This window comes from Cervus elaphus, chromosome 15 (assembly GCF_910594005.1).
Source record: "Cervus elaphus chromosome 15, mCerEla1.1, whole genome shotgun sequence".
NCBI lineage: Eukaryota > Metazoa > Chordata > Mammalia > Artiodactyla > Cervidae > Cervus > Cervus elaphus.
Window position 1 is genome coordinate 52,922,513 of NC_057829.1, and position 27,595 is coordinate 52,950,107.

The window sequence follows — 27,595 nt, forward strand, 5'->3', positions numbered from 1 at the left end:
TGTAAGTGGAATTGTTTTCTTAATTTCTTTTTCTGATAGTTCATTTTTAGTGTAAGAAATGCAACTGATTTTCATATGTTGATTTTATATCTTACAACTTTACTGAATTTATTTTTTGGTGGCATCTTTAGGTTTTCTATGTATAATCTTATGTCATTTGCAAATAGTGACAGTTTAATTCTTCCTTTTAAATTTGAATGCCTTCTAGTTCTCTTGCTTGCATAAATGCTTTGGCTAGGACTTCCAATACTGTGTTGAATAAAAGTGGTGAAAGTGAGCATCCTTTTCTACTTCCTGCTCTTAGAAGAAAAGGTTTCAGTTTTTTTGCTGTTAAGTATGGTTAGCTGTGGGCTTATGATGCATGGCCTTTATTATGTTGATGTATGTTCCCATTTTACAAACTTTGTGGTTTTTTTTTTAAACATAAGTGGATGTTGAATTTTGTCAAATGCTTTTACTGCATGCATTGAGATGATTATATGATTTTTATCCTTCATTTTGTTAATGTGGTATATCATGTTAATTTATTTGTAGATGTTTACCATCCTTGCATCCCTAGCATAAATCCTTCTTGATCATGGTGTATGATCCTTTTAATGTATTGTTGAATTTGTTTGCTAATGTCTTGTTGAGAGCTTTCAATGGAGGCTATGAGAGTAGTGAGGAAACCGCTATTAGAGGCTGGCTAAGTGGTGTTATGTAGTGGAAAATGTTTGGCAACATTTGCACTTGTGCACAGTAAAACACAGAAAATGTACCTAATGAACTTATAGACCTGGCAAAGGAGATTTTCAATATGAATGTTTAAAGTGTCAGTTGCCTTCTTTTACTGATATATGATATATCACAAGAGAGAAATGTGTTTGTTTGTTGTTGTTGTTTTTTTTTTAAAAACAAGAACTATTCAGTTTTTAAGCAGATGTAGAAGAACTATACAGGGCCTAGAAGAGTCTTTACAGTCAGCAAAAGTTCTCAATTAAGAAATGGCCTCAGGGACTGCCTGTAAAATATGACCTCAAGGAAAAGATTTAATCAAAATTCTGTTAAGAACTCTAAAAAATGTAAGACCTGCTTGAAAGATCCTCACAGCTAGACAAAAAAGGCTTCTAAGAATCTTAAGGTCCAACCACAGCCACCTAGATAAGGCCCAACATAGAGAGGTTTGTTTTTGAAAGAATTGTAGATGTTGCTTTGTGGTCAAGGAGTGAACTCCAATTAGAATCATAGAAAACCCACACAGTTTTAAAGAGAATTTCATTGGCAAAAGCACCAGAAGCTTGGACCAAAAAGGTAGGAGACAGTTCAAAATGGAAAAAAAAAAGAAAAAGAGCCTCTTGGTCTCCAACTTTCTATGGGCAAGAAGCAGGCTGGGGGCGCTATTCAACTGTAAAGCCAGACAGTTTCTCATGAAAAAAGAAGACTGACTCAGAGGTCAACTAGACCCTAGAGCAGGGAGCCAAGTCAGTGGATTAGGAACCTACTCCAGGGAGAAAAACCAGGACCTGGTGGAGAACTAGATCCTCAGAGTCAGGATGACAGTACCTGGCTGACTTTCAGAACTGCTACAGGTTGGTGACTGCTGTGTGCCTTCCGTTTCCCCCCTTTTGAACAGACGTGTCTATTGCACTTATCCTGTCCCTGGTTCAGCACTGTATGTCGTGTATCATAACTTGTCTTTTTAGTTCATGGATCTCCTGATGAAGAGGAGCAGCATCTGAAATGCCTCATTCCCATCTGGGTCTGGTGTATTATTACTAGATCATAGACCTTAGAGCCAGTGCTATACAGAATGATAATCTGGGGGGAGGAAGTGTCTTTTGCATGTCTGTGTGTGGGCGTGTATGTGTGAACTGTTGGGGCCAAAGGATGGATTATGGTAGAGTGTTTCCAAATATGACTGCCCATAATTCCAACTGTCCCTGCCACTCCTTCCATTAAGAAGTGGAGAGTCCTTTCCCCTTGGATCTGGGCTAGCCATGTGACTCACTTTGGCCGAGAGAATACAATGAAAGTGATATTCTGGGTCTTCTGAACCATGGCTTTGAGAGGCCTTGAAGCCTCTGCTTTCTTCTGCTTGAGATTCAGTCACTGTGCAGAGATGCTTGGGCTGGACCTCAGAATGATGAGCAATCACATGAAGAGAAGTGGGGGGCGGGGGGCGGGCGCCAACATTTTAGGTGCTCCAGCTGAGGTGCCAGACGTGTGGGGAATGTCAGAGACATTCCAGTTCTAGCCAGACTCATAGCTGGATGTAACCACATGTCTGACCCAGCTGACATCAAGGGAGAGCTGAAAAACTGTCTGGCTATGACCTTCCCAAATTGCAAAATTGTGAGAAAACAAATGGCGGTTGTTAAGTCACCACATTTATGGTGGTTTGTTATGCAGCAATAGATAGTTGAAACAGTTATCAAATGTTAGGGTATTTTCTACAGCTTTAACTTTACTCCTAGACTGTAAAGAGGTTGCAACAATGTCAGACAAAGAAGCCAAGTTTTCAAGGAGACTAAATCCCATAAAGGCTGGACCCTACATACCATAGTCATTGTGGTGTCCACAGAGCTTCACACGATTAGTACTGGAACAGAAAAGACTTCCACATATTTGTTGACTGAATCATATATATGACTGAATGGAGTTAAGACCCTATACTTTAAATAGAGTTTTAACCATGCATTTTCTCTTTCAAAAAGGTTTTCTGTTACTTTATTATCAGAAAAAGTGATACCTCAGAAGCCAGAAGGCTGTTCTGAGGGAACGTTTTGTAGGAATGAGGTAATAGTTAAACTTGACTCCTTCTCAGTGTCCCTCCTATACCTAGACAAATGAGGCCTACTCTGTGAAGCACTTGGTAAATGCCCAAATATCTACTGGTAACATAGAAGTTATCTTCTTCTATTACTGAAAGAGCCGAAAGACAAAAAATGTGTTCCATAGGGCTAGTGTTAGTATTAAGGGCACCAAAATGGAATGTCCCAGAGCCGGTGTTAGATAAAGAGACTAAAACAATCAAAGCTGTCTTGTGATGTTAGGTCTTTCCTTTCTATCGCTCTCTAGTCCAAGTCACAATTTCTAAATGCTACTTGGACACAGTGAGTGCCCAGTCTCCCCTATAGCTCTCCCAGAAGCACCCAGCCCAACCCTTATTTCTCCGAGAGTGATAATTTCATACAGCACATCTCTCTACTGAGATGTGAAAGAGACACAAGTGCCATCTAAAATAGATCCAGGAGACTATGGCATGAAGAACTTGTAGAGATAATGGAGCATTCTCTTTTAGGATGTGGTTGCTTGTATCATCCATACGGATACCTTCTGGAGAAATGTGGTAAGCAAAATATCTTTATTTAAAACAACAGGAATATTTGTAATTAGGATAAATGAAATAAGGGGAAAGTCTTCAGACTGTTGGAAGAATGGGATGGTTTAAATGAAAATCTGTAATTATTCTATATGTTTTAGTCTGTATTAGTTAGAAAATAGTGGTTAAGTAGATAAAAATAGAGAAGATTGCTTAAAAATTAAAGCCATTGATTTAGATCTCTATTTGAAAGGTCAGTGTGTGGGAGATGAGAAAGGCACTATAGCAATCAGTGTTCAACAAAAGACATTTTAGCAGCAGGACCTACAAAGAGCACATCAACTATTTATATCATCCCCATCAAGTTGCTGGTCATTTCACTTATCAAAGAAAATAAGAAAAGAACTTTCTTCAGATATTCTCTGGATGCAGTAACAATACAGTTTTGGAATCAACTGTTAAAAACTATAATTAAAGCTAGTTTATCATGTTCACTAATTATTCTATATGGTTACTTTCCCTGAAGCAAATAATTCTCCTTTTGTTACAAGCTTCTGTTTCTCCCAGGGCAGTCTGAATCCAGTCACGTAGAGAACTGAAGTGTTTAGAAACCAACCTATTGTAATACCTGTACAGCCAAAGAGATACTTGGCAATTGAACTTGGAAAAAAAAAAAACAAAAAACAACTTTCTGTATATTAGATAGGGTCAGCTATTTAGAGGTTTCAGCTCTACCACCTGGGTAAGGAGATATCTGGGGGTAGCAGGACAGAGTGAAGAAAAACAAACCAAAAAAAAAAAAAAAGGATTTCCTCCAGGAACCCACTTAATACTGGGAAAGGTAAGAAATTTTTACTCAGCAGCTTCTAATAACCACCTGATATTGCCGTCAGGTTGGTCAAATATCTGCCAACATTGGTGGTCCTTTAACTCACCATGAAGATGAGTAGAGGGACCTGAGTAGCAGCAAAACTCATTTTCCAGTTTCTTCTATCAGCAGATAGAAGTACTTGTGGGCCATTCTCATATTCCAGCACATTCGTGCTGGTGATGTACACCCTGTCTGCTCCAGAATAGCTCTGTGCCACAGCAAGGAAAAGGATTCTCTCCTCAGACCTAACACCCAACAGGGTAGGACTGAATCCACATTCTTCCCAGGGAGTGGATTTCAGGATTTCTCAGACGCTGTGAGACTCATCTTCACATGGGGAGTGGGGTAAGGAAGAGCAGTGCTAATAACCGGAACTCTGGAGACAAGATCAGAAACTGGAAAAACAAACATGGGACACTGTACCCCTCTGCAATCACTTGCCTTCATTTAACTTTATCTTCATTTTCCCTTTCCTCACCAAGCAATAGTTGATAATCAATTGAAAGCCACTCTCAGGATCTTGCCATGCAATCTAGTGGAACATCTAAAAATCAGGGGCTTATTTCTATTTATAAAATAGACAAATCTCTGGCTTACATTAGGCTGTGTGGACAGGGCTTTCATCTTTGGAAACCAAATGGAGGCCCTTCTCCTGTTCTTTTTTCACTTGTGGCCCCTCCTTCCCCCAAGCTGACCAGGACTATGCACAAAACCAAGCTTCAGTAAATATCAACACTGAAGATTCAGCAGGTGGCTAACTCCTGTAGTGCTATCTTAAAAGGATGTTGCATGTAAATTCGAAGTTTCACGAAGCCTCAGAGATCTCCTAAGAGCAGTGTAAGTATCCCTGGTTTAATTAGTAGTGCTGGAGTTAGGTAATGGTCTGTGGCGTCTAAGCAAGCTCTCTTGAGGTTTCTAGTCTTCAGGGGCTGTCTGCAACTATGATGTGCTCATGTATCATTTTCTTTCTCATACATTGAGTAAATTCTCTTTAGACCTTCCCTAGCCACATATTCACAATTACTGCAATACACATGCAAACTCATCCCATTCTCAAGATATGAAAAAACGACTAGTGCCTCAACCTAGGTATCAACTTAAATTCTTTTGGACTCAAATTCTTGAGTTTTGCTTCCCAGCGGAAAGAAAGAATTCCTAGGTTGGTATTGATGCCCTCTTTCTCTCCAAGTAGACAGTGGACAACTCACTTTACAGGCTGATCGATGTTGGGGTAAATGCACTCCAGTTCTCAGCATTTCTGAACCAGCTCTTTCGCGGTTTAGGTCAACCAATCCGAACTGTAAGCAGACTTGACAAGTTTGTTCTGGGCAGAAGGCCATGGACTAGGTTCTCCGACCAGATAAGTCACTTGGCTGAGTCTACAGTAGGTGGGGCGCGCTCATCAGCTCGAAAGTATTGACTGAAAGCTTGTCGCAACGACGTTGAATTCACGCAGCGGGTTGCTGCAGGAGATACCCTTTTGCCCCGCAAGTACAGCACCAGGAAAGTTACGCCCTAAGGGGCAGGGCGCTAGAGAGAAAGATGCGCCAGACCCCTGAAATCTAGCCCCTTCTCCCACGGTTGGGAAGGCAGAGCTAGTGATTCCAGAGCTCGGAGTCCCAGGTTTCGGTCCTCTAGCTTGCTCTGTGGGTAGCGGGCAAAGGGTGCGACCAGCTTGGGAACCCTCGCTCCGAGATCTGTAAGAATCAGCGGCAGCAGCCAAGGTGAGGGAAGGCGGGGGCACGTGCTTGGATGTGGGTGCTTGTGTAACCAGCTCCTCCGGCGCCAGCCCCGACAGCGCTCCAGTGGGAGGCTCGTCTGAGCCTGTTCTTCCATCGAGACGCGGGAGGCTCTGGGGTCCCGCTGCCCGTACAAGGCGGGAGCACTCCGGGCAAAGGAAGCGAAGCACTTGCCTCTACAGCTATCATATGGGAGTGGGAATTTGGAAAGTTCCCCAACTAGAAGTACACGTGACCTCCTCCTGAAAGTAGTTCCGACTGTGGCCCGCGTATCCCTCCACCTCCTTTTGAACCCTCCTCGGCTCCGCCCACTCACAGGGGCTGCAGCTTCCTACAATCACGTACTTCGCCCTCCCGCGCTGCAACCGGGGTCTGCGGCGCGCACTCCCCGGCTAGGGGGAGCGCGGAACCTGGCTCCGGGGCGATTCACCCAGCGAGGTTTTCACAGCGGTCCAAAAGGGGCGGGTCGAGCAGCTTCTAAGGATCGAGCTTGAATTGGAAGCGGTGAACCCAACTGGAACCCCGAGGAGAGAGATTCTCGGCTCTCCGGGGGGAATGCAGGGGCTGCAGGATGCATTCCATCTTCGGAGATCCGCTTTCAGCTCACCTGGACAGTTGCCTTTGAGGATCTAGATATTCATGGGCAATGTGCTCACACTCAGCGCGCTCTGCTAGGAGCTTTCATTTTTAGGACAAATGAATCGAGTAGCCGGTGGAGCGGGAGGTGGGGCGGTGAAAGGGAGCCGGTTGAGGTGATACACACTGGAGACACAATAGGGGGTTGTTCTTTGTACTAAGACTGACACCTTGAGGACACGGGCGGGGGTGGGTGGAGAGGTGGGATTTCTCGGCGAAGGCTCATGCAGTCAAGTCGCCGCGAACGCTTATGATCCGACATCGGTGCAAAAGCAGAGGGAGGCTGCAGGCCGTGCCGGGGAAGTCTAGGGATGGGGGGAGGGGTGTCCTTGCTGCACGAGCCGTCCCTGCGTTTCCTTGAACACTGACCAGCGCGGTCACCTGGTCTTTTCCACCTGTGCGCAGGTAGCCTCACACTCAAGTCAGTGACACAGATGAACAAACCTGCTTCAACCTTCACCGCGCCCCTTCCCTCCCCTCGCTCCCCGCCCCCGCCTGCCCACCTTCGCAATAGTTTACTCTGCCTCCGGCTGGGCACCGGCCGTGGCTCAGCTCGTTACCCCCACCCTGCGCTGCTGCAGAAGAAGCCGCGGCAAGTGCAGTTACAGGCGGGCGCCTCGCAACAAGCCCGATCTAGCACTAGCAGTCATACTGGGCATGCTCAGTGCGCCTGCAGGTTGGGGACTCGGCGCTTGCACCCGGAGCTGCACCTTCTGCCGCCTCCTCACAGCCTCTGCCCTGCCCTTCCCTCCCCACCCCTCCCCTAGCGTGGTCGGGTACGCCTCCCTCCTCCCCTCGGGCTCCCGAGGCGCCCGGACTCCCGGCGCGGCGGCGGCGGCGGAGGGGGCGGGCAGGCCGGCGGGCGGTGATGTGGCGGGACTCTTTGTGCACTGCGGCAGGATACGCGCTCGGGCGCCGGGACGCGGCTGCGCTCAGATCTCTCCTCTCGGAAGCTGCAGCCATGATGGAAGTTTGAGAGTTGAGCCGCTGCGAGGCGAGGCCGGGCTCAGGCGAGGGAGATGAGAGACGGCGGCGGCCGCAGCCCAGAGCCCCTCTCAGCGCCTGTGAGCAGCCGCGGGGGCAGCGCCCTCGGGGAGCCGGCCGGCCGGCGGCGGCGGCAGCGGCGGCGTTTCTCGCCCCCTCTTCGTCTTTTCTAACCGTGCAGCCTCTTTCTCGGCTTCTCCTGAAAGGGAAGGTGGAAGCCGTGGGCTCGGGCGGGAGCCGGCTGAGGCGCGGCGGCGGCACCTCCCGCTCCTGGAGCGGGGGGGAGAAGCGGCGGCGGCGGCGGCGGCGGCCGCAGCTCCGGGGAGGGGGTCGGAGTCGCCTGTCACCATTTCCAGGGCTGGGAACGCCGGAGAGTTGGTCTCTCCCCTTCTACTGCCTCCAACACGGCGGCGGCGGCGGCGGCACATCCAGGGACCCGGGCCGGTTTTAAACCTCCCCTCCGCCGCCGCCGCACCCCCCCTGGCCCGGGCTCCGGAGGCCGCCGGAGGAGGCAGCCGTTCCGAGGATTATTCTTCTCCCCATTCCGCTGCCGCCGCTGCCAGACCCCTGGCTGCTGAGGAGAAGCAGGCCCAGTCGCTGCAACCATCCAGCAGCCGCCGCAGCAGCCATTACCCGGCTGCGGTCCAGAGCCAAGCGGCAGCAGAGCGAGGGGCATCAGCTACCGCCAAGTCCAGAGCCATTTCCATCCTGCAGAAGAAGCCCCGCCACCAGCAGCTTCTGCCATCTCTCTCCTCCTTTTTCTTCAGCCACAGGCTCCCAGACATGACAGCCATCATCAAAGAGATCGTTAGCAGAAACAAAAGGAGATATCAAGAGGATGGATTCGACTTAGACTTGACCTGTATCCATTTCTGTGGCTGCTGCTCCCCTTTGCCTTTCTGTCACTCTCTCTGATAACGTGGGAATAGACGGATGCGAAAAAATGTCCATAGTGTGGGTGACTATAACGTTTAACCCTGGTCGGATTTCTAGATGTATATTTTGTGTCTCTTTTGAATGCATTCAGCCTAGGGTGTGTTCGGCTAGACGAAACTCTTGCCTGTTTGCAAGTGTCAAGGCACCGATGGGTCTCTTTCTAAGGGCTATTGTCCGCAGAATCCAGAACACTGTTAGTGGATTAGTGAGCTCGGTAATCCGGTCTACTAAATGAACAGAAAAGTAGACGCTTTGAGCTTGAGCATATTTCGATTAAATCTTGGCTTTAGGCCCTAGATCAAGGGTATAGATCAGATTAAAAGGAAAATTAGTGTTGCACGTACAGCTTATTGCATCAGAATCTTGCAGTGATTGTTTTTAGTTTCCTGGGTTGCATTGATAGATTCTTTTAAAATGTGAGTTGTGAACTGATTTGCATAACTTTAGAGAGAATCATTTCAGCATATATGGTGCTCATTTGAAGGCAACAGTAGGTTTATGCGTTAAAACTAAGTTAATTACAACTTTGAACCGCGTTTAGAAGTTTTGCAGTTTGAAATCGATAGTACCATGATACTTCTCAAAGACAATCTTATTAGATTTTGTTAAATTTGCTTTTTTAAAAAAAATCTCTTTGAGATGATGGAGGATAGGACTTGAAATTTACAGTTCAGTAGCATTGTAGATTCAGTGCTCTTCTGACACCTAATAGAAGGGAGATTGAGTGGTTTTTGATCTCAGATGATAATGTTATGTAGGTTCAAGGGTATTGTGTGTAGCAAATGGTGATTGCAGAGATTAAACTTAAGTTTCACTTGAAATTTAATTATTGATTGAAGTATATACTTGAATTGACACTCAACTTTATTTAGGTTTCAGGTCTTGTGACACCTTTGGGTATCCGTTAATTTTACTCTGACTTGTGTAGAACGTCAAGTATAATTTACCAGCTGATAATCAGAAATGCTGGCAAGAGTGGATTACTCCATCTTTGGATTGTAGGTGTGTTTGCTTTTTTCATATGGTGTATTAAATTTACTGAGTCAGCTTGTTGAATAAGACAGAAACCCAAGAATTTCAGTGGGGTACAATTGGTTGTCTGAAAGTTAGGCTTTTGTATTTCAGAAGATAGTGGTTATTGGAAAGGCATGAATCTTCACAGTTTCAGGTATAATGAACAAATTTTGGTCAAGGAAGGGGGATAGAGCCCTCTTTTTTAGCAGAATGGGAAATATGTTAGGAATTGAGAGTCACTGGTAGGCCAGTGTATAAGGCATGAAAAATAGGATTAAGTTATTGGTCTGAGGTGACTGAAGCATTTTATTAAGGTTTCTATTAAGATAAAAAATTTGGTGATGTCAATTGTAGCAGTGGACAATACTTTAAGCAGTTGTGTAGGTGTTTATAATAGAGTATACTCAAAAAAGTGGTTATTTAGCAGGTGTCTGTATCTCTAGCTAAAAACTGTGGGGAAGATACTTTTGAAGAAAAATGTTGCATATATGAAGAGTTTTTATTCCTTTGGATTATGTATCTGCACATACATACATAGTATTTGCAGTTGATTTTGCCCAAGGTTTTGATATGAAGTGAAGATAAAAGTTACTGAAGAAGTAGCTTTACCACGCACACAACTTAAGTTTTCTGTTAAGTTTAAAAATAATATTTTAAAAGAATATTTGGAAATTTTGGAGTTGCATTGATTGAAAAAGTACTAAAGCTGAACTTGACCTGTTTGCCCAGAAGATAATCATGAAAAATACTTAACTTGGTTTTTCTGATTTGTAACCTATTTCAGAAGTAGTCTATTGGTATGACTTGATAGTCATCTAGATGTATAGGATCAAATTAATTAAATGTTTAACTTTTTAAAGTAAACCCACATTCAAAAAATTTTCTAGAATGCTGTTTGTTAGGCAGATTGCTTTTAGTATTCAGAGTATGTTTATGCTATTTTTGCTTTACCCATTTGATTTTAAATTATCAGAGTTATGAGACTAATATCATTCTACCAGGTTTTTATATGTGAGCAGTGCGGTGATTAGCCATTTCTCCTTTGATTTCAAGGTGTGTGCCTCTGTGTGTGAAATTTATGTGAATTACAGCTTTCTCTAAAACTGTCCTTTTAGTTATGGTATGCATAGAAAGCATTATCATATATTGCATCAAATGACTAATAACACTTAATTTCTAGAGTTGTGGTTTTATTGAGCCAAATGTTGATATGAAAAAAAAATCATGTTAGGAAAGTCAGTAAAGGGTTTTCTTTTTGGTAGTTGCACTTCCAATAATTTTGATCCACCAGGGCCCTTGGGCTTGCTTGGTTTCACTTCAGTGTTTTGGGTTTAGTGGTGGGGGGAAATTAAAATGGCCATTGACGGCTTTTTCCCTGGCAAGTTGTAGTGTCTGTTTCAGCAGTTAGCCTTCTCAAAGTTAATTCTTTAATGAAAGTAGTGATTGGAGTATTTTTATAAATGTCAGTAATGAAGTGACTTCCTTAAAGGAAAATTGAGGACTATGGGTTTGTTTTTTTTTTGCAAAATTGATTTATTCTAAAAATCATTTTTTGGTGGGGGCTTATCCTTAATATTAGTCTGGAAAGTAGTACTGAACACGAGACTATAAAAAGTTCATTGTTTTAGATTTCATGGACACTTCAGGCTTCTATTGAATTTTAATTGTTTGATAAGTTTGCATCTTTTCAAATAATTAACCTTCATAGGGGAAACTTTAATTCATAGAGAGTATAGTGACTGTTGAAGTTAGCTGTTATCTTTTAAGATTAGTGATTACTGAAATGACTGTATAGTGAAGATTTTTTTTTTAATTCTACTCAGTTTTTATTTTACACTTTTTGTATCAGTTAAGTTGTATTTCTTTCCTGTGCAAAATGACTGGGCCACCTAATTGTTACAGGATGATCCACAAACTTCATTTTCATAAAGCGTATTAAAGAATAAAGCACATTGGAGAAATTTACGGTTTATGTAGTTCTAAATATAAGCAAAAGAATTTATTGCTGTTCATTGTAAAAGTTTTCACTATAGTATAGTCATCAGTGCAGATTTAACATTGCTTATGATACACTAAAGAAATAGTAAATATAAAATATGATGAGACGTAACCACGTTATTTTAAATATAGTTTTAGAGAGATAGTAGAGAAAGATGCATTTGTATGTATTACCTTTTAGAATCTTAACATTGAAGGTAGCTGGTGATATTTTAATTCTTGTGTGGTACAGTATAGTATCTGCTTTTTCCCATAAACCACGAAAAAAAAATACAGACCTCTTAATGTCACAAAATACTTTTTGAAAGTCTGATTTTCAGATGTCCTCATTTCGAGATTTGCCCCATTTGCTATTTGTTCATGTGGTGATAGCTTAATACTTTTTAATAATTTTTAAGCCATTTAAGTAATCACTTCAGTGACTTTTAATGTAAGAGTATTTATTATGGGAAAATCAGTTCACAAAATTTCGACATTAAATCACTCTCAGACATTCTATTTTTAAATTTTTACCTCAACTTTTCTAGTAAGACAGCAGCGTAGGATACATTTTTATATTAATATTGTATGTGAAATTGGAGTTTGTAAAAAGAAATTTATAAGTTTGCACGTTTATGACAGTTTTTCACTTACTTGAAATGTTAGGCCTTGGCTGTATTATAAGAAGTTAGCTTCCAGAAAAATGTTGATAATGAAAGAAATTTACTTGGTATACTTTTTTTTTTCTGTAGATACTGTTTGTTCCGAAGTTCTATTTGTATTTCATAGAACTGTCACTCTTTTCTCCTCTCTTTTTCTGTTAGATAAACAGGATTTTAAGTAAAGTCAGTATTCTTTTGTGGTCTGATTTCACTAAGAAAAAGTGTTAGGATTTATTCTAAAGATAGTGACTTAAGATGTATCAGACTGTGAGATTGGGGTCAGAAATTATTTTAGTAAATATTCAGTTTTACAATTGCTTTCTAATTGGTAACTCTAAAATTAACACAGTTGCTATCAGAAATATCGATGTTATTTGTCTGAACAACCCTTAACTGATGACCTTAATTCTTTTACATAGGCTGTCTTACTTCCACATGCATATTTTGCTGGGTGGTCAGAATATTTTGGTTTGTAGACTATATATATGCACTTACTAATGTAAAATACTTTCATTTGTCAAGAAAGGTGAAATTAGTATATTGGATTTGACTATCCACCTACTATTCCCTAATTTTTGGAATTTTTTCATTGGCTACAGAAAAGCTATTAGCAATTTGGTTCTTTTAAAATTTGCAGTGGAATTAAAAATACTGTTGGAAAAATACTGATTTAAGAAGAATAAACATAACTTAGGGGTGAATTAATTTCGTATGGAAAGTCTTCATTTAGTTCTATGTGGTTAAGGCAGATTCACTTCATTTGCAACAGTTTGCATTCAGAGATGAGTGGACATCTTCAGGGTATTAGGCGTGTACCTGTTGGTCCTTTTGGCAGATTTGGATACTATGGCAGTACCTTGCAGCAAAAAATTATTCTTAACCTGTATGTAGTGTGGGAAAAAAGACTATGTGTCATATTTTAAGTTGTTACACACTTAGTTATTATAGTAGTCATCACTTCAGCTATGGACAGTGGATCTAACTTAAAAGTGTTTGAATACTTATATGTATGTAAATAAAGACAAAGTCAGGCAATTATAGTAATATTTCTAAAAATTGAATTTCTCTTTAAAAAAGAGTTCACCTGGTGGGTATGGTTTTATAAGTTTTAAATAAGGTTAAATCTGTTTTAAATTACATTCAAATATTGAGTATGAGTTTTTTCTGCACATTGTACATTGTTTCATTTTAGATTTTAAGGTGGCAAGTGTAGGCTCTGGAACCAGTACTGCCTGTGTTGGAACCCTGACTCTGACATTTAGTAGCTGGATGACTTTGTGTAGGTTGCTTAACTTTTCTCAATCTATATTATCTGTGAAATGGGGATAATGGTACCCACCCATATAATGTTTATTTTGAAGAATAAATGAGATAAGTAATGACATAGCACTTGCCACCTTGTAAGTATTTAAATGGACACTGCTGCTCTTAAAAATTATAGTTCCAGGTTATTCATGTATGAGAAATTATTTGTCTTTTCATGTATGGGAGGAGCAGTGATTTTAACTGAATTTCCTCAGTTTTGGATATATTGCCATATTAATTGGTTCATGCTATGAGTATTTTTTAAAATAGGGGTATTCCTTTAGGAGCTCTGAGTAAAAAATGTCTGTGATTTTGCTGTTTCATCACAAATAATTTGAAGCTCTGCTCCCTCATACTGTGGAAGCGTTAATCATACTAATCAAAGACTATTTGGTTTAAATACTAAGATATGATGAAAACTTCCTCTATATGAAGTAGAAAAATAAAATTTTGTTATAATATTAAAATGAAAATTTGTTAAAATATTAAATTTTCTTTAGAGTTAAACAGGTCAACTAAAATATATATTTTATTCACAGAGTAATCTTTGTCTCAGAACATTTATTATATGATATAACAGTTACATAAACTATCAGTGAAGGTACTGTAGTATTTCTTTTTAAGTTCAGATTTTTGAAGGAGTCAGGCAGCTTTGAACGCCAAGTTACATTCATTACGTTATCATTTGCACTTAAAATAATCTGGCAGTGCATTAATATGGGAGTTTTATTTAGGTTAAACCTTTGTGATATTTCCCATTTTCACTTTTGATCCAGTTTTAGGCCCTAGAAATGGGAAAAAGAGCTAAAAGATTTTTTTCTTCATTTATTCTTACCAGGTATGGGGAAAGATGGAGTAAGCCTGAGACCTGCCTATTAAAGGCCGTTTCTTGTGTATAGGGATCAGTCGTTTTTTTTCCTTTCCCTGTTCTGGTCTCCTTGCTGTGTCACAGTGCCCTCAGGAGTGAAGCACTTGATTTCTAGGGAGGTTTTTGTTTTTTTCTTATTTGTCTTGTATTACAGAATGAATTGTGTTGTTTAATTATGTATGCAACTGTCTGATTACATGGTTTTTACATGTTCTGTTATATGTTGGATAAACTAGCTGTATTTTTGGTCCAAGTCTAGGTTGCAGAATTGAACTGTGCATTTTGACAGCTTCTAGGAAAACTTAATTGCCTAAATTCCCTCACTTTCTTCTTCTATTTTATGTTACATGCACCTAAATTTTGTTCTATATCACTACCCCAAACTTACAGTTGATTTAGTGTTATTAAAGCCCTTCAGAATAGCTTTCAATTTTATTTCTTTTGCTTTTTGTGGGTTTTTAGGCTGAATATAATAAGGTTCTCTCTTCTTTACTATTAATTACTAATTAATCAACTAAATTACCAAATCATTAATAATTTAATGACTAAATAAGCTAAATATTAACTAGTGTTAATTGCGTTCTGCTAATTCTGTGTATTTAGTATTTTTGATCTTTTAAGGAAGATGTAGTTATTTAAGGTGTTATGAAATGGGTTGTGATTTAGAGCATATAGTCCTTACATCAGATGTATATGTTTTTTTTCCTGAATTTAAAAAAAACCTTGACTGTTCTGGGTCTTTGTTGCAGTGATCAGGCTTTCTCCAGTTGTGGCCCACGGGCTTCCCTTGCTGTGGAGCCCAGGCTCTAGAGCACGTGGGCTCTCGTCGTGGCACGCAGGCTTGGTCGCCCTGCGGCACGTATGCCCTTAATTTCCTGGCCAGGAATTAAGCCTTTGTCTCCTGCCTTGGAAGATGAATTCTTAACTATTGGACCACCAGAGAAGTCCCGAATCAGATATATTCTTAAAGTGATTTATAAGTACAGCATACATGTTGAGTTGCAAACAAGTCCTTGTTTTAAATATATACAGGTTTTTTTTTTTTTTTTTCAATTTAAATTCTTTTGCTGTCATGAATTTAGTGAGACACTTCTGTTTGAGTGTTCTATTTACTTGGAACTTACTGGAGATTAAATAAATAGAATGGCAATCTTTATTCTACTTTTAAAATGAAGTTTGGGGAATGTTACCAAGCTTGATATTTTTTAGGTGTTTATTTTTTAAATATGTATTTATCAGTGACTTTGAATCTATCAGAGTTGAAGTGAAATGTGTAGACTTTTCTTTTGTAATGTGAAAACAGTACTTTGCCAGGCTTAACTTAGCTTTGTTGTAAAATTTATTTAACATTTTCACTTATTCATTTATAAAGTATGAAAGATGAAGAAATGAGGACTTAAGCCAGAAGGGATTTTTTTTGAAAAATGAAATGGAATTAGCTAGCATATACCCTGTGTCTTATATTTGTTTAGCATTTTTCATTAACAAAGCCTTTAATAATTATTAATGCATTTGATTTTGCAAGTTAAAAGGAGCAGCCTAAAAGATGGTACAAGCATTACTTTCCTTATTTTTTTATACAGAAATGGTAGCTCCAAAAAAAAACGCCAGTAACTTGTTAAAGGCTACCAGAAGATTGAGTCCAAAGAGGGTGCTCGGTTTTTAGGCACCTGCTGCAGTATTTTTCCCATTATGTACATCAGTGGTTCTCAAACTTAGATGGGCATGTAAAAAACTTGCAAGACTTAAGTCATAGATTACTTGCCCCACCTCCAGAGTTTCAGATTCGTTAACATCTGAGTTGGGGCCTGAGGATTTGTATTTTATTAAGTTCCCAGACGGTACTGATGATGGTAGCCTGGGGATCACACTTTGTGAACCACTGTATTACATTATCTCCTGTCAGTTCAGTTCAGTTCAGTTCCTTCGTCGTGTCCGACTCTTTGTGACCCCATGGACTGCAGCACGCCAGGCCTTTCTGTGCTCCCAGAGTTTACTCAAACTCATGTCCATTGAGTCGGTGATGCCACCCAACCATCTCATCCTTTGTTGTCCCATTCTCCTGCTTTCAGTCTTTCCCAGCATCAGGGGAATCTCCTGTCAACCAAATCCTTAATATGTTATCTCCTTTAGTTTAATAGAATTTACATGTACATATCATTTTATTTGTAAATCCTAAATAGCTCAGATGGCAATTGTTATCCTAATTTTTGCAGACGACACAATGAGTTTTACAAAAGCATAGTGGAATGGAAGGAGTATAGATTTGGGAGTTAGCTAGACTTAAAGTCTAGCTTAAGTCCTTGCTCAGCTATTTATCAGTTATGTAATAAAAGACAAAGTACTTAACCTTGGTGAACCTTGGTTTTCACATCTCTAACGTGGTAAAAACCCCTGTGTGTGCTTTTTTAGGTTTGTTGGAAGAATATATTTTCAAAATATTGATTGCCAACTTGGGGCTGATTCCCTCCTGCCTTGTCTGGTATTTGGCAATGTCTAGAGACATTTTTAGTGGTCACAGCTTGGGGAGGAGGGGCAGAGGGTGGAAGCTGTTGGCATCTGTCTCAGCATAGAGTCAAGGAATGCTGCTAAACATCCTACAAAACAGAATAGCCTCATCCGCAACAAATAATAGTCTAGCCCAAGTTGCCAACACTGCTGAGGTTGAGAAACTCTGATTTAGAGGTTTAAGTGTTTGGTATATAGTAAGTATGATGTTTTATACAAGTCAGTACCTTTGCCCTAAGGTTGTGGTATTTAAGAAGGTCAAATTGCTAATAAATGATAGAGCTTTTAGCATCTGTATTTTTTGACAGCTGCTAGGCTAGTGTTCTTTATAAGAACTTTTTCCACAAAAGTTCCCTGGTAACAAAAAAGGGTTTATTTGAAGAAGGCTCATGTGTTAACTTGGCTGATTGTGAAAGTGCTGCTTTGAACTTCTGTCAGAAAAGGCTGAAGATGTTTTCAACTTAAGTATATTGCACTATATGAGGTATTCAGAAGAATGTTACATAAAAACATCTCTTAACAGGATTGATATGCTTTATTAAAGCTTTTTTTTTTTCCATTTTTATATTGCCAGTAGTTTTAAAAGTAGTTCTTAGCTTGCTTCCTTTAGTTACATAATTAGGAGATACTTTACTTATAGGATACTTGTTTTGTGGTGTTTAATGCATTCTTTAATCTTACACTTTTTTAATTCTAAAGCTGCTTTTGTTATAGTCAGATGTGGTGAAGTTAAATATGCTGATGTAAAATGGCAAATTTCTGACAAGTTATAAAAATGTCTTGTTTCTTTCCAGATGAAGAAAGTAGGGCCATCTAAGGTTCTCTGATGCATGTGTTACATTCTTTCCGAGACCCTAAATTTGCTCTCAGCCCATTGAATAAGTGCTTTACTTATCTACATTTAAAAACTTGCATTAATGTGTGAAGTTTTTAGAAAAAATTGGGACAGAGTTTTAGTTTAGTCCAGAGAGGAAAAGATGCCAAGGGAGTAGCTTAGTGGATTCTGAGTTTTGTTTTGTTTTTAGGACAAACATAATTACGAAAGTGTTCTAGGAATTGATTGTTTGCTATGATTTTTTTCTGTTCGCTTGATATTACAGTTTGCTTTGCTTCTCAGCTTTGCACAGGCAGATGTCAAGGTCTCTTTTAAAAATCCTTATGAGATTTAAGTTTTGACTGTTTTGATTCTTTGGGAAATTATAGGAGCTAGTTAGAGATACTGATGAATATTTTAAAACTAGCGCTGCTAATCATGTGGTAACTTCACATTTTAAGAAAAATAGCACTTGTTGCTATAATTTAATTGAATAAATATGGTGTTTATTTCAGTATATGAATAAAAAGCTCCATTTTCTTAAGAAAATTTTATAAAAACTGCTTAAAGAATTTTGAAAAAAGTGCTCATTGTTCTACTTCTCTGAAACTTCATGTTTTCATGTAAGCTTTTAGTTTTTGTTGATATCATTCTGTTTTAAAACATTATTCATCATAGTGAACTTAAAGGTGTATGTGTTTGAACTTAAAGGTGTGTGTATGTTTGAGCTGAAAGGTGTGTGTGTATGTTTGAACTTAAAGGTGTGTGTGTGTTTTAACAGTTTCCAAAGCACCTCATAATTTCGTTAATTATTTTAAATGGCAGAGTCACCAGAAATATTTGTTTCTCTGTAGTTACACATTAAACATTTTTCTAGTATTTGGCCAGTTTTTTTTCCTGTTCTTTTCTGATTTTCCTTACTATGAATTTAAGATGACCTAAGTATTCGAAAAGGCTGTCATTATTTTGATTCACAAGATCATAATCTGTTACACAAAAGTAGCTGAAGTTTGATGTCTAGCAGCTTTTTCCCCCTTACTATATGATAACTATTGCATGTTTAAAATTTAAGCATATTTTAATAATATTGAAGTGTGGCAAAATAGAATTTAGCTACTTTTGATCTGTCAAATTTTCTTTTGCTATGGTAGGAGTAAGTACTTCTGTTGTGTTGAAAGTGGATATAGAAGTCATTTGATTAAACTATCACATCATTTTGTGTTAAAGTTATTATAACCCTGTTGCTTTCCTTTCTTTAGTTAGAAAGGGTTTGACTTGTTGAGATGTTACTGTTCCCTAGAGTGGTGGTCCCCAACCTTTTTAGCACCAGGGACTGATTCCATGGAAGACAATTTTTGTATGGACCAGCATAGGGGAGATGATTTTGGGATGGTTGAATCACATTACATTTATCGTGCAGTTTATTTCTGTTATTTATTACATCAGTTCCACCTCAGATCATCAGGCATTGTATCCCTGAGGTTAGGGGCCCCTGCTCTAGAGCATATTTTGAATGATAGCCATTTATATTTACTTGGTTGCCTTGGTCATAGTAATTGGTGATAGTAATTGATGCAGGTTTGCTGTGCATTTGCATTAATAATCAATATTAATTTTTGTGATAGTCTATATCAAATTTTATTTTTAAGTATCAGTTACTAAAACATGGAAATGAGTCTAACCTTATTAGATAAATGATAATTCTCAGTAAATTTATTAATTCGTGTAGTTAGAACAAAAATATTGCAAAAGAAACAGACTTTCTTTTTTTTAAACAAAATTACTTGTTAGTGTAACATTTTCCAAATGAGATATAATTGTTTCCGTTCCTTTTTGGGGGGGGTTGTGTCTAGTTGCTGTACAGTGTTGTGTTTCTGCTGTACATTAAAGTGAATCAGCCACACATATCCATGTATCCCTGTTTTCTTGGACTTCCTTCCTGTCTAGGTCACCACGGCACACGGAGTAGAATTCTCTGCTATGCTATACAGTCAGTTCTCATTAGTTCTCTGTGTTATACATAGTAGTGTATATATGCCAATCCCAGTGTCCCAATCCATCCCACCTCCACTTCCCCTTTGGTATTCTTATGTTTGTCCTCTTTCTCTGCCTCTGTGTCTATTTGTGCTTTGCAGATAAGTTCATCTATACCATTTTTATAAATTCCACATATATGCATTAATGTACAGTATGTGTTTTTCTGACTTACTTCACTCTGTATGACAGTCTCTGGGTCCATCCACTTATCTGCAAATGGCACAATTTCATTCCTTTTTGTGACTGAGTAATATTTCCTTGTTTGTATGTATCATATCTTCTTTATCCGTTCATCTGTTGATGGACATACAGGTCGCGTCCATGTCCTGGTTATTGTGAATAGTGTGGCAGTGAACACTGGGCTATATGTGTCTTTTTGAATTACTATTTTCTCAGGTTATATGCCCAGTAGTGGGATTGCTGTGTATTATGGTGGTTTCATTTTTAGTTTTTGAAGGAACTTCCATACTGTTCTCCATAGTGGCTGTACCAATTTACACTCCCACCAACAGTGTAGGAGGATTCCCTTTTCTCCACACCCTCTTCAGCATTTATTATTTGTAGAATTTTTGATGTTGGCTCTTCTGACCAGTGTGAGGTGATACCTCACTGTAGTTTTGATTTGTATTAGCAGTGTTAAGCATCTTTTCGTGTGTTTATTGGCCATCTGTATGTCTTTGGAAAAATTCCTGTTTAGGCCTTCTTCCCATTTTTCTGTTGGGTTGTTTATCTTTTTGATATTGAGCTGCATGAGCTGTTTGTATATTTTGGAGACTAATCTGTTGTCAGTTGCTTTGTTTGCAAATATTTTCTCCCATTTTGAGGACTGTCTTTTCATCTTAATTATGATTTCCTTTGCAAAAGCTTTTAAGTTTCATTAGGTCCCACTTGTTTATTTTTGTTTTTATTTTCATTACTTTAGGGGGTTGGTCAAAAAAGATTTTGTTGTGATTTATGTTAAAGAGTGCTCTGCCTGTTTTTTCCTTTAAGAGTTCTGTAGTGCCTGGCCTTACATTTTGATCTTTAATCCATTTGAGTTTACTTTTGTGTATGGTGTTTGAGAGTATTCTAATTTCATTTAGCCATCTAGTTTTCCCAGCATCACCTATTGAGACTGTCTTTTCTTCGTTGTATATTCTCGTCATTTTTTTTTGTCATAGATTAATTGACCATGGGTGCATGGGTTTATTTCTGGGCTTTCTGTCCTATAGCATTAATCTTTATTTCTGTTTTTGTGCCAGTGCCATACTGTGTTGATTTCTGTAGCTTTGTAGTATGGTCTGAAGTTAGGGAGCCTGATTCCTCCAGCTCTGTTTTTCTTTCTCAAGATTGCTGTGTCTGTTCAGGGTCTTTTGTGTTTCCATACAAATTGTAAGATTTTCTATTCTAGTTCTGTGAACAATGCTATTGGTAATTTGATAGGGATTGCATTGAATATGTAGATTGCTTTGAGTAGTATAGTCATCTTCACAATATTGATTCTTCCAGTCCAAGAACATGGTATATCTCTCCATGTGTTTATGTTGTCTTTGATTTCTTTAATCAGTATTTTACAGTTTTCTGTGTACAGTCTTTTGCCTCCTTAGGATTGGATTTTATTTCTTTTTCTGTTACAGTGGTAAATGGAATTGTTTCCTTAATTTCTCTTTCTGATCTTTCATTGTTACTGTATAGGAATGCAAGAGATTTCTCTGTGTTTAGTATCCTACAACTTTACTAAATTTATTGATGAGCTCTAATAGTTTTCTGATAGACTCTTTAGGATTTTGTAAGTATAGTATTATGTCATCTGTAAACAGTGACAGTTTTACTTCTTTTCCAATTTGAATTCCTTTATTTTCTTCTTCTTCTCTGATTGCTGTGGCTTGGACTTCCAAGACTGTGTTGAGTAATCGTGATGAGAGTGGGCACCTTTGTCTTGTTTCTGATCTTAGAGGAAATGCTTTAAGTTTTTCACCATTGAAAATAATGTTTGCTCTGGGTTTGCCATGTATGACCTTTAATATGTTAAGATAGGTTCCATCTATGCCCACTTTCTAGAGAGCCTTTTTTTTTTTTCTTTATCATAAATGGGTGTTGAATTTTGTCAAAAGTTTTTCTGCATCTATGACCATTTTTTAAAAATATATTTAAAAAATTTTTTGCTGTGATGGGTCTTCATTGCTGCACATGGGCTTACTGTAGTTGTAGCAAGTGGGGGCTACTCTTCGTTGCTATGTGTGGGCTTCCCATTGCAGTGGCTTCTCTGGTTGTGGAGCACAGGCTCTAGGTGTGTAGTCTTCAAAATTGCAGTGTGTGGGCTTAGTAATTGCAGCTCATGGGCTCTGGAGCATGGGCTCAGTCGTTGGGTGCACAGGCTTGGTTGCACCATGGCATGTGGTATTAAACTGGTGTCCTTTGCATTGCAAGGTGTGTTCTTAACCACTGGACTGCCAGCGACTGCCCCATGTGGTTTTTATTATTAAATTTGTTAATGTGATATGTCACATTGATTGATTTGCATATATTGAAGAATCCTTGCATCCTTGAGATAAATTCCACTTGATCATGGTATATGATCCTTTTAAAGTGGATCTGAATTCAGTTTGCTAGTATTGGGTTGGCCAAAGTGTTCAGATTTTTTGTATCGTTTTATGGAGACACACAAAGGAACCTTTTGGCCAATCCAATATTGAGGATTTTTGCATCTATGTTCATCAGTGATGTTGGCCTGTAATTTTCTTTTTGTTATCTTTGTCTGGTTTTGGTATCAGGGTGATGGTGGCCTCATAGAAAGAGTTCAACAGTGTTTTTCCCTCTGCAGTTTTTTGGAAGAGTTTGAGAAGGATGGGTATTAGCTCTTTTCTAAATGTTTGATAGAATTTTTTGTGTAGCCATATGGTCCTGGACTTTGGAAGATTTTTAATCACAGTTTCAATTTCATTACTTCTGATTGGTCTGTTAATATTTTCTGTTTCTTCCTGGTTCTTGGAAAGTTATGCATTTCTAAGAATTTGTTCATTTCTTCCAGGTTGTTCATTTTATTGGCATATGGGCTTGAAGTAATCTCTTTACATCCATTGTATTTCTGCAGTGTCAGTTGTTATTTCTCTGTTTCATGTCTAGCTTTATTGATTTGAGTCCTCACCCTCTTTTTTTCTTTAAAATTTTTAAGAGTTGTTATTTTATATTGGAATTTAGCTAGTTAACAATATTGTGATAGTTGCAGGTGGCAGCAGAGGGACTCAATAGGTATATATGTATCCATTTTCCCCCAAACTCCCCTCCCCTCCAGGCTGCCACATAACATTGAGCAGAGTTTCCTGTGCTATAGAATATGTTCATGTTGATTATTCATTTTAAACTTAGTGATGTGTACATGGTGATCTGAAACTCCCTAACTACTGTCCCTTTTCCTTGCTTTCCCGCCCCACCTAAGCCATAAGTTTGTTCTCTTTAGTCTGTGAGACAGATTCTGGTTTATAAATAGATCCATTTGTATCATTTCTTTTTAGACTCTGAATATAAGGAATGGCATATGAGATTTCTCTTTTTCTGGCTTTCCTCAGTGTGACAGTTTCTCGGTACGTCCATGTTGCTGCAAATGGCAGTATTTCATTCTTTTTAACAGCTGAGTAATACTCCATTGTGTATATGTGCCACATCTTCTTTATCCAGTCCTGTGTTGATGGACATTTAGGTTCCTTCCATGTCTTGGCTAACGTAAACAGTGCTTCAGTGAACTTTGAGGTGCATGTATCCTTTTGGATCCTGTTTTTCTCCAGATGTGTGACCAGGAATGGGGTTGAATGATCATATGGTAACTCTATTTTTAGTTTTTTAAGGAACCTCCATACTGTTACTGGTTATTAAGGCTATTTGGATTCCTTTTGGTGCTGAAAAGGTCACACAGATTGTGATTATTGTATAGTGTCCAAGAAGTAAGGCTTGCCATCTGTTACACAAATATAGGAAAAAGTTAAGATAATCTAGTGATGTAAGTGGTTTTGAGACTTCTCCTTTTGGAATCATCTATTAATTACAATTTTTAAAAAGAAATATCAAATTTTAAGCTTTTGCAAAAATAAAACAATGGTTGTGACAGTGTTGATACTTTTCTACTAAAATTTGAAGATAGTGGTTGGGAACTAAATATTACATATTAAAAGTCTGACTTTCATCATTTATTTTCTTAAGATTGTTTGGATATGTAAGTGGAAACGTAATGTTTTAACTTGAGATATTATGTTATACAGGATTTTGGTACTGTGGTTGTATAAGGTTTTTAAGCTTTAGTTTTCCTAAGAGTTGATTTATAGAAATTCATTATTCTAGAACTCAACCAGTTATTGGATAGAATAAATATTTCTTAAAAATTTGCTTAAATATTTTTCAAGTGCTTTGCTTTCTTCTGTAGCTCACTTCTTGTCTGTATGCTAGTAAATGAGTTTCCTTTAAAATCTTGGGGTTACATTTTCAACCACAGCAGTAGTTGTTAATGTCTTATCATCCCTTAGAATTTCTTAGACATCTTTAAAATTGCATATTGGGCTTAATAGGATCTGATTAATTTTAATCTACTTTATTATGTTGACATTGCTTTTTACTGAGAAGTTTATTACCTGCCATGCCAAGTGTGATTAATAAGATCAGATGTAATATTTAGATATGATTGTGAATTTATGTTCTCAAATGCAGCTTTGTGTCTGGGGCTTCTAGTTTGTGTAAGAAATGTCTTGCCAGTTTAAAGTTAATGTCTGATTAAAGTAAATTGTTTTACTAGTATCAGTTTATAGAATTTGTTCATTATTAAATTTAGTCCATGAAAAGAATGATGCCCTTTTTTGGGGGGACGGATAGATAGTACATATGTAAATTATAGCTCTTACCTGGAGTGTGGTGCATGTGTAGGTGAGATTTTTTATCTAAATACTCGAGGTTTAAAAGTCTTCACCTGTTCTGTTTACTTAATAGTATTTAAAGGGTGTGAGGTATTAATAAGAGCTTTTCCCCTCTTCATCTCTCTCCTTTCCATCTAACTGTTGGTATTTTTGTCTTTCTCTGTGTTAAACGTGTTTTTAAAAGTTTATTTACTGGATGAAAAAGTTACTAAGTTTTTTTTAATGTTTCAGGTTAATTATTTTCCAAGATTTTTTACTGTGTTCTCCTTTGGATATGAAGATTTCATAATTAATCATGGTCAGTCATTGTGTCTCCTCCCCTAGTTGCAATAATTGGGTTCATACTAAAATGGAACATGCTGTCTAGAATTAAGAGTGATAACAGTTCAAAGCCAGGTATGTAGACTTATTCTTGTAGCTGTTAGTATATTCTAAAACTATCTTATTAAATCTTAGGATGAATTTTTGCTAGTATTTTAGCAAATATGTAATTTAAGATCTTTTGGATAATACACTTATTCAAGCAGTTTTAAATTGGTATGGTTAAAATACCACCAGTGGGAATATGAATCATACAGTATTAGAACAAGGCACTTACCATAAGGTCAGTAACATGATTCTTACCAGTAGAGGAACGAATGCCAGTGTGTTTGCCTCCATATTTTAAAATCTGCCTGAATTTCTAGTTCATATTGTTCTTACCCAGATTAAAATACTGCACTGAGGCAACACTATTTTTGCTGATTGAGGAAAAAAGTAAGTAATTTCTAAATGATTTTCTGACTTAAGCTATGAAATAGATTAGATTTTATAATATTAAAGCCAAATATAAAATGAAGCAGTAAGTACACACTTGTTTGGAGTTTTTCTCCTTTAAAATGGATCAAATTAATGACTTTCTTTAAAAGGTAGATTTGATTGTTAGAAGTAAATTTAAAAATTTTGCAGTTTTGGCTGAATTAATAGGAGAAGGAAAATGCATTTGTTGAAGACACATTTGTATTAGAACTTTTTTTTTCTTAGCTTGTGTGTGGTAGTTTTGAATGTTAGAAAATTTATTCATGATTGTATCTAAAAGGTCAATTCACTTACAAATCTTGGAATCTTTTTTTCTTCCAGAATGCAATTTGCTAATATTGAGTGAATTGGCACTGAATGTTACTAGGCTTTTATTGTCATACTACTGACAAATCCCTTGCCATCTTCGGTACCCTGTGCCATCTTTGAATGTCTTTTTTTTTTCTGTAAAAATTAATGGCCTTTTATCTTTTTGCATAGCCATAGAGTAGCCAAAACTAATGTTTTAGGTAGTTACTTCTATTAAAATAAAGGCTAAAAGAATGGCTTTTATCATAGAATGATATTACAGAAGTAATGCATAAATCTTAACATTGAGTATGAATATTAGAGCATAAAAGACACCCTCTTATGTACTTTAGTGTAATAATGGATTGAAATAATTTAAACTTTTACAGTCTTAATATGCTTTATTAAGCTTTTGTGGTAGAAAATTAGTATTTGGCTTAGTTCAAGCTTATAATATTGATCAGTGTCTAATGCATGTTGTTGAACTGATAATCTCTTTGAGCGTTATTATTTGTTTGTCATCAGTAGTCAGTCTTAGATGTTGTTTAGTGGGAGCAGCACTGTAGGGAAGGGGTGTGTGTGTGTGTGTATTTTAACAGCAGAGTTCTGAAACAGGAAGTCAGTCTTATCGTATTCATCCAGAGCCCTAGGAAGAAGGTAATTGTTCGGTGTACTCGTTAAAACCAGCTAGTTGAGCAACTTAAATTTTTAGAGGTTCACAGATGCAGGCTTGAACAGTTGTTGGATATATTACTTCATAATTAACAACTACTCTGGAGAAAAACTGATTCAGTTAGTTGAGGGTACTAATACACTAAACACCTCAGCTCAATGCACTAATAAATTATGCTTTGGATTTTAAGAGTATTGCTCATACTGTCAGTGACTTGATAAGATATTTTTCTGTGTTATTAGTTCATGGGATCTCAAAGACTTGGACACACGACTGAGCCACTAAGCATACACACATCAGTGACTTGAGAACATATTTTTCTGTGGTTCTTATTTGCTTAAATTTAAATAGTTAAAAGTTCATGGTGCCTTCATTGTTCCTTTAAAAAGATTTTTTTTTTTAAAAACTCAGTGGAATCTTAATGTATCTGGCTTGAAATATTTTCAGAATTATTCTTAAATTTGAATGGTTTAATAGAAAAAAGTTACTTCTGTTTTATCTGTCAACTGGAATTTATCTTTCCCTGTTAATGTACATGTGAACATAATTAGATCTTATGAATCAGTGTTTCCATAGTGTTCTGTGATCTCTCTTATAAACATTTTTTATGTCATTGGGTACTTATTTTAAAAGCTGTACAGGTAATATTTCATCAGGCTAAATATCATGATTTGCTAAGCAGCACCACTGCAAGGATCTTTGCACAGTTTTTTCCTTCGCTTTGTGCTTTTAGAAGGTGGTGTTAGAGCAGGACTGCCAGAGAGAAAGGTGCAGCAGCTTCACAGCTCTCTCTTACAGCTGGTGAGTTTCTTGCCAAGTGAGCCAACTTATAGAGTTGCTTCTAAGTGGAAGAATTACTAGCAGTTCTTAATACTACCTTTGAAGAATGTGATGCTTTCATTTACAAAGTGAGATATAAATTTATGTAAACTTTTCTGTCAAGAAGAGTTGGTATAGTATAAAAACATCAAAGAAAGTTGAGAGGTTTAAATTGCTTGGAGAAGTAGAAAACTTTAGTAGTTCCTCAGTTATTTGGCTTTCTGGTTTGGCAGTACTAGCAGAAAATTTAGAAGTGTTAAATGGAACCTAAAATTTATGCTAAAGTGAATTTAAGTTAATATATTGAAATTCCTCTTATAATTTGTTTATGAAGACACTGTATTGAGTTGCCTTGTAATGAGACATTTAAACTAAAAAAAACCAGGACATTTCTAACTTATGCAGCTTCAAATAATTATAGCCCCTTATTTACAACTGTAGACCCCTTTGCAGTTTTATAATTTAAAGATATTTCCTCATATCTC

At 37.9% G+C, this 27,595-nt stretch overlaps 2 protein-coding genes across 3 annotated transcripts in view; one reads left to right on the forward strand and one right to left on the reverse strand.

The window, feature by feature from the left end:
* Nucleotides 1–5,566: 5,566 nt before the first annotated feature.
* On the reverse strand, nucleotides 5,567–6,809 carry KLLN (killin, p53 regulated DNA replication inhibitor). The gene is made up of 3 exons (XM_043924762.1): nucleotides 6,716–6,809; nucleotides 6,322–6,518; nucleotides 5,567–6,242 (listed from the first exon to the last, which is right to left on the reverse strand). Exons 1-3 carry the CDS (start codon nucleotides 6,807–6,809, stop codon nucleotides 5,703–5,705), a joined length of 831 nt encoding a protein of 276 aa, XP_043780697.1. The 3' UTR covers nucleotides 5,567–5,702.
* Nucleotides 6,810–7,646: 837 nt separating this feature from the next.
* Nucleotides 7,647–27,595, forward strand: part of PTEN (phosphatase and tensin homolog) — a 99,529-nt gene continuing 79,580 nt past the window's right edge. Inside the window, exon 1 of one of the 2 annotated variants that reach the window (XM_043926808.1) lies at nucleotides 7,647–8,393. In XM_043926808.1, coding sequence (XP_043782743.1) covers nucleotides 8,315–8,393 — 79 coding nt within the window. In that variant the 5' untranslated portion in view covers nucleotides 7,647–8,314. The remainder of the gene's footprint in view (nucleotides 8,394–27,595) is intronic. The other variant, XM_043926807.1, reaches the window with a different exon arrangement.

What these genes read in the sequence shown, in the direction of transcription:
- KLLN (XM_043924762.1), bottom strand. Translation starts at nt 6,809, where the DNA reads ATGTCGGATCATAAGCGTTCGCGGCGACTTGACTGCATGAGCCTTCGC. An exon ending in CCCGCCCGTGTCCTCAAGGT is followed by an intron (nt 6,519 to 6,715) that starts GTCAGTCTTAGT and finishes GCAACTGTCCAG; the next exon opens with GTGAGCTGAAAGCGGATCTC. An exon ending in GTGAATCGCCCCGGAGCCAG is followed by an intron (nt 6,243 to 6,321) that starts GTTCCGCGCTCC and finishes ACGTGATTGTAG; the next exon opens with GAAGCTGCAGCCCCTGTGAG.